The 7127-nt window shown below is 44.2% G+C and overlaps 1 protein-coding gene across 1 annotated transcript in view; it reads left to right on the top strand.

Moving 5' to 3' along the window:
• The first annotated feature begins 5982 nt into the window (after positions 1-5982).
• The window catches only part of SEC63 (SEC63 homolog, protein translocation regulator), a 68925-nt gene continuing 67780 nt past the window's right edge, over positions 5983-7127 (top strand). Inside the window, exon 1 of the mRNA XM_029223943.1 lies at positions 5983-6273. Within this exon, the coding sequence (XP_029079776.1) occupies positions 6150-6273 (124 nt within the window). The 5' untranslated portion in view covers positions 5983-6149. The remainder of the gene's footprint in view (positions 6274-7127) is intronic.

Below are 7127 nucleotides of genomic sequence, written 5' to 3'. Positions count from 1 at the left end.
GGCTTCCTGGATTGCTTGCTGTAAGGGTTGTGGGTTAGAGTTCTATTGTCAGATTGGTCTGGCCATTGTCTCACTACCCATAAAGCAAGGCAACTACTGAACCTGCAAGGCAAGTTTATTCATATATTTAATATTTATGGTCTCTAGCCAACCTGACCAGTGAGTCAGAGATTAAAATGAGGGTTGAATCTAGTCAGCCTGTAGGTCAAAGTTTCCCTTCCTTGATCTGATTATTTAACATTGGCAGGGAGGGCACACACCAAACTTTTCGTGAACTGGAAATGCTTGCTGTTGCTGATACCTCCTCACTGGCTATCAGTCAGCTCTAGGATGGCTACTCTGAGTCTGTGCTAATCTGACTGAGCCATGAGAGCTGAGGACCCCACAGAGACCATAACAACTCAGCCCTGTGCAGGCCAGCAGTGAAGGGTAAATTGGTCTTGTCTCTACTGTTTTTGCAACTTCTTGTGGATCTATAATTATTTCAAAATAGAAAGTTAAAAGAAGAAAAGGATCCCTGGCTGCTGTGTAGAGAACAGATGTGAGGCAGGAGAGAGGTGGGAAAGCAGGATTGGAAGTAGAGAGTGAACAGGATGTGAAATATAGGAGCCAGCAGAGTGAGGTAAGGTATGTCAAAGAAATCTTTTTGGGGACATAACTATTGTATTAGATCTTCAGATTTGATTGATATCAGAGTGGAAACTATATGCTGGGTAAAGGAGGAAGAAGAAAATAGTAGAAATCATGACCTAGTTCACCCTCTTGTTTTCTGCAGGCCCTTACTTAAACCATGCTAGTTAAAACCATTTCTTTTTTTTTCTCTCTTTTTTTTAAGGTATCTAAAGGAGACTGCAATATCTCCCACTTATGGTCTCCTTTAACAAAGCTCCTTAAATGGCAATACTGCTAACATGCTAACTGGAAGCTGGACTTAAAAAGTATTTTCCCACTTCTGTGATTGCCATTTACAACCAGACTGGACTTCATGCTATTCTTCAAATGTTCTCTGAGCTGATTCCACCTGGATTTTTTCCTTCAATTTCTATTTAAGTTTCGAGGCCTAGCTCAATTGCCACCTCATCCTTGAAGCCTTCTGATTTTCTCTGCCAAAAGAAAGGACTCTTTCCTATGAACCTGGAAATAATTTTATTTGTATATTCCTTACAGCATTTATCAATTCCTTCCTCTGGTTTTTGTTACTTATTGAAAAAAGTATGCCCTTCTCATTAGACTGTAGGCAAGTTTCCAGAGGTCAGAGACCCTGACTTAAACATTCCTGTGCTCCCCACCCTCGCTAATAGTATATGTGATTTCAATGAATGTTAAATGTTGAATGACTGATTTTCTTCCTTATAATAATCTGTATATTTGAAAGTAAGGGGATACATTCATTTTGGAGCTAGGGTGATATTTTTATGTAGTTTACAGTTACTTCTGTGTATAGTTGTTAGCACTTCCAGGAATACTTCTTCCACCTCTACCCCTGGGGCAAACTTACTGAGCATTGCAACATGAAAGAGTGATACTTCTTGATTCATGATATGAATATATTCCACTAGGCCTGGTACCTGAAGCATGTAGGTAATAGAGGAGAAATATTGTTTGAAACGTACAGAGTCAGAAACTACTCTGTGGAAAATTCTTCCACTCATGAGATGTTAAAATTGTAAGCAGAGAATTCGGTTGTCATTGAGCCTTGTCAAAAAGGAAAAATCTCTCTCAGTAGAAATATATTCAATATGCAGTTTATACAATTGTAAATGTTACCATATTAAAAAGAATCCTGATGGAAATCATGCAAAAATAGAATTTATCAGAATTCTTTTGTTTGTAGAACACAAACCTATAGCAATTATAATTATTATAAATATTAGCTTTTTTTTTTTTTTTTTGTGGTACGCGGGCCTCTCACTGTTGTGGCCTCTCCTATTGCAGAGCACAGGCTCCGGAGGTGCAGGCTTATCGGCCACGGCTCACGCGCCCAGCTGCTCCGCGGCATGTGGGATCTTCCCGGACCGGGGCACGAACCTGTGTCCCCTGCATCGGCAGGTGGACTCTCAACCACTGCGCCACCAGGGAAGCCCAATATTAGCTATTTTTTAGTAGACTTTCTTTAGAGCAGATTTAGGTTCACAGCAAAACAGAGTGGAAGGTACAGAGATTTCTCATATATTTCCCACTCTCTCCCTCTCCTGGCCCCCAGAGCCTCCTCCATTTTCAACATCCCCCACTAGAGTGGTACATTTGTTACAAATGATGAACCTACCTTGACACAACATTATCACCAGAGTTCATAGTAAATATGAACTTTTGTACCTAATTTTATAATCATAATTTTATATTTTTTATTAATTAAGGCTCCCCAATTTTATAAACTTCAGGATCCACAAATATTTGTTTTTCAACAAGATGGTTTATGTTTTCCCTTAAGTTCTAATCTCTACTGAAATATTTTTTTTCTCCTTACGCAAATATACAAACTTGAAATTGCCCATAGTGATCTCTCCTGTTTATTCATGGCCACTCTTCCAAATTATATTTCAATCTGGGTGGGAAATTTCATTAAGTGCTATTTTATGGCTCACTGTGAAATGTCAGTCATTTTTTCTTTAAGCAGTTTAGATATGTTGGTAATGCATAAAATTAATTCATAAAGGAATAACCTAAGTTTGTTGATACATCGTTGACAACTGGTTTTAGTACAATAATTCTCAGCTTTGTAATCACAAAAGTAGGTATAGAACAAGAACAATATTGACAAGTCCAACATACTCATGAAAAGAGAGGAGCCCAAATGCAAACCTGATCCCAACACTAAAGAAAACCACAGCTCTCAGTTCCTCTTTTAACATTGTTTTCATGCTTTCAGAGTGGAGCATAATCCAGTTCCAATGTCTTTCTAACCCATACCTCCCTTCACATTCTCTCCAAGTGTAAGACTGGGGTTTCATTGGGTCATAAGGGCCTTAGGAAGCTAGGGAATGAAAGGATTGCAATGGGTTAGTACCTTTTACCTAGTCAAAGTTCCAACATGTGGGTCATGCTTTGAAATTTCAACTGGAATAATGCTGAGGAAGTTTTTTGGAAATAATAAATGTTGTACAAAGGTTACTTTGTTGATGTTACTGTTGTCATTATGATGGGCATAACTTTTCATTTCTGTAAGATCAAATAAAAAGAATTGTTCATTTTGTATCAGAAGAGATTTAGCTCTTAATGGAGAAAATCCTGGCACTGAAACAAAATAATAAGAGGCATAACATTAAAGATGATTTGCTAGGCTTTGACAGTGAAGGTTATTGTAGGGTAGAGAGAGGGGGAAAAGACTGGAAATAATTGCATGTACCTACTTATTTATTTGGTTCTTTCCAGTCTCTTTGAGGCTAACTACAATAAGCAGAAAATTAAATCATGTTGACTATAGCTACACAAATGTATTTTGGTATGTATAAATGTTAAGTCAACACCAGTAGTTACAAGCATGACTTGCAAGGAAGGAAAGATTCACTTTAAGGAAAAAGCAAATTATTAGGAGGAACCAAAAAATAGTCAGGTTTTCTACACTTGAGAGGAAATCTCTACCTAGAAATTAAAATGAAATTGATTAAAATAATCCTTTACAGACACATATAGAGAAAATACAAAAATGTCTTTTAACATGTCCTATTAGACTAAACAAAATGTGTTTGTAGCTCTGGTTCTACCATATTCACTCAGTACTATTAAATATTTCACTGAAATGATATCTTAAAAGAAACAACTGTTTACAAAGCAATTAAAAAATCAGTCAGAAAAAATTGTGATTAATTAAAGGTATGATTCAGATTTGCTTTGGGGAATATTTGGGTGATCTGAGTTTATCTATGATGAATAGCATTAAGTTCTAAGACAGACTGTGTTTATACATTTTCAAATCTTTAATCGTTTAATTTGGTTAAAAATTCATATTTTAGATAGGTATGGAGTTTAGCAAATAAATGTGATTTGTTCAAAATTTGGTTTCATGGTTCAGTTCTGTACAAACCACTCATATGCATGACCCCAAACTGCAGGGAAAGGATTACTCCTGCAGAAAAAAAGTCAGAAGGGGAATATTTATCATGAATAATTTATATTGACACAAGGTTATAAAACTGATGTATTATCTTTATCCAAATGCAGAGTAAAACGTATAATCAGGGTAATAAAAAACAACCAGTTCAGCATTATTAAAACAAGACTTAATGACAAATTCAACATAAACAAAAGGAACTTCAGGATCCTACGCACTGCAGTTGAGCCAATTTTATGACAGACTTGTTTCTGAAGCAAGGCAGATTGTTTTGGGCATATCAGCCTTGGGTGATCACAGTGCTGTGCTGACTTCATTGTCCAATCCTCTCCCCCTCACCTGTCTGTTTTATTTCTTCCCCTCTAATACAGTCTTTGAAAACTTCACACAGAAAAAAGTGAGGAGGGGAATGCAGAGCAAATGATTTTCTAAAATTTCCTTTCAAAATGGGTAGTTAGGACATTTGAGAGGGAAGACAGAATACATGTGAATATAATCTATTATGAAGGAAGTCGTCACTGATTATGATAAATAATATTTTTGAGGACATGAAGTAAAAGATGACATGTGACCAGATTTCTCTTCCAACACTGGAAGGCATATTGAAAGGAACCTAGTAAATAGACTATATAGCCTTAAAATGAGTTTTTAAAAATACAGTGTAATATTTGTTTATTGCATTGGTTTTCCAGTTTTCACTATAACTCCCTTTAATCTTCACAACGACTCTGTGAGGTGACTCGGGTGGGCCTTTCCTTTTGGTCCCCTGAGGGGAGGTGGAGATGCTGGGATAGGCTCCAGCCAGGGCTGCCGCGGGACCGTGGGGGTCATTCACGGATCAGGGCACCAGCCCTCTCAACTCCCAGCTTAGCTGACTCCAGCCTCTGGGATCTCACAGCTGGCAAGGGCAGAGGCCGCGGAGAGCGACTGCTCCCCCAGCCGTCTCTCCTCGCAGTGCGGATTCCTGCCCACACTCCGCACGCGAGGGCCGGCCGCTCTCAGGGATATGCGAAGGTCGGCGACGAGGCGGTGGTCAGGGCACTGGCTTTGTGGCGTCAGCGTGATCTGGGTTTAAATCCCCAGACGTTTCTTTATTGTGCTTCACTTTAGGCAATCTCTCTCAGCCTCCATTTCCCCATCTGGAGAGCGGGCATGCTTTGATTCATTCCAAGGGGTTCGCCGACCATTGAATGATTTAAAGCAATAAAGGTCTTTGCCTACTGCCTGTGTCGAAGAAAATGCTATAAATATTATTAGCTCTGGGATAGGTAGGTCACCATCTCTACCGGCTTGGGGAATCTCCATCTGCAAAGTGGGCGCAATGTAGATTGCAGTCTCTTAATAGCAAACGTTGCTTTGCCAGAAAACCCCTACAGCCAAACCCCTCACCATCCCTCCCCACCGCCCTGCTCCCGCGCCCTATTCTGACCGACCAGTGTTTCCAAACTGGAGGAGCGGATCCGGAATTTAAGGAAACATTCTTATCAACCAGGGAAATTGAAAAGTGAGAGTGCAGGACAGGATGGGTAGGGATGGGAGACAGGGGAGGCAAGGAAGCCTCACCTCTGCTTCGAATGGGTGCGAACCCGGTCGCAGTCAGGTGAACCGCCCGCGCCCACTGCTCGGCCGGGAAGCCTCGGCTGGGACCCTGTAAACCGACCCTCAGGACCCGGAGCTGGACCCTGGGAAAGGAAACTGAGGAGGGAGGGGGAGGGACTTTAGGGGTAGGGGCGGGGCCTTCAGGGAGGGTCTACCAGAGCTTGAGGGGCGGAGCTGAGGCTAAGCGGGCAGGGCTAAGGGCGGGAGCTCACAGAGTTCTTCGGCTGCGCGCGCCACGTCTCTCTCTGCGAGCTGGTTGGGGAGAGGCGGGGGGCAGAGGAGGGAAAAACCGCGCGGGGAGGGAGCTATCTCTTCTCGCGAGAGCTGGGACCGCAGCGGCGGTGGCGGCGGCGGGTCCGTGAGAGTAGCGTGGGGGCGGGGAGGAGAGGCGGCGGCGGCGTAGGAGCTACGCCACACGCGGCCGGGGCGCTGGGAGCTCGAAAGCAGAGCGGGGTCGTGGCGGCGGTGGTGAGAAGAGGGAGGCGGAGGAGGGGGTGCCATGGCGGGGCAGCAGTTCCAGTACGATGACAGCGGGAACACCTTCTTCTACTTCCTCACCTCCTTCGTGGGGCTCATCGTGATCCCGGCCACATACTACCTCTGGCCCCGAGATCAGAATGCCGGTGAGTCCTGCCGGCAGCAGCCAGTGGACACGCGCAGGCTCCGCCGGCCCCACCGGGCCGCGCCGCTCCCACCCGCTCCGGCCCAGCCCGCCGCGCCCGGGGTGATACCGCCCGCGCGGCCGGGCCTCGAGTCCAGGCGTCCGCCGCTGGCCGGGCCCGGGCTCGGCGGTGTTTCCCTCTGTGCCTCTCTGGGTTCCTCTCCACCCCCTTCATTGTCCTCCTCGGGAGTTTCGCTTTGCACCCTGTCCCCCATTGTTCTGGACGCTCCTTGCAGCCTCGTTTTGCCTCTTTGTCTTCTCTGCCTCCAGTTTTATTGGGTATTTTTCTTTACGGAGGGAGCAGGGTGGGATAGGGAGGATGGGAATTGGGAGGTGAGAGAAGAGTTGGCCAAGGAGGAAGCCGAGCGTGCAGGCTGCACTCTGAGCCCCCAGGCCACGGTCTTCTTACCCCCACAGCCCAGTTTCCCTGTTGCAGCGGTCGTTACAGATGTTTCGGGCACCGTGTGAGCTGGGTGGCAGGTATAGGACTCCATCTGAGCTCGCCAACCGCCCCTCCCCCCGTGCCTTTCCCCCGTTGCTTTTTCATTTGTTCACTCACACTGTGGGGGGGGGGGGAGTTGGAAGCAATGCCGTTATTCCCCTTAGGAAAAATTAGGCTTTTCTCTCTATTTCCGTTTCTTTGGAGTATCCTGTTGTTTATGGCGGAAAAAGTGCAAGTATGAAGGAAGGATTAAGTCTTCTAGGTAGTCCAGTTGTGAGGTAGCTGGTACGTTTGCTTTTAGTTCTGAATCTTTGCACATTAAACAACGTCGGATTAGAACACAGAATTATTTAGATTCTTTGCAAGGCATTTTA

The sequence above is a fragment of the Monodon monoceros genome, unplaced genomic scaffold, assembly GCF_005190385.1.
Source record: "Monodon monoceros isolate NGI ecotype Baffin Bay Population unplaced genomic scaffold, NGI_Narwhal_1 Super_Scaffold_15, whole genome shotgun sequence".
In the NCBI taxonomy this organism is placed as follows: domain Eukaryota; kingdom Metazoa; phylum Chordata; class Mammalia; order Artiodactyla; family Monodontidae; genus Monodon; species Monodon monoceros.
Note: the sequence above shows the minus strand (reverse complement) of the source record. Positions and strands in the feature narration are given on the sequence as shown.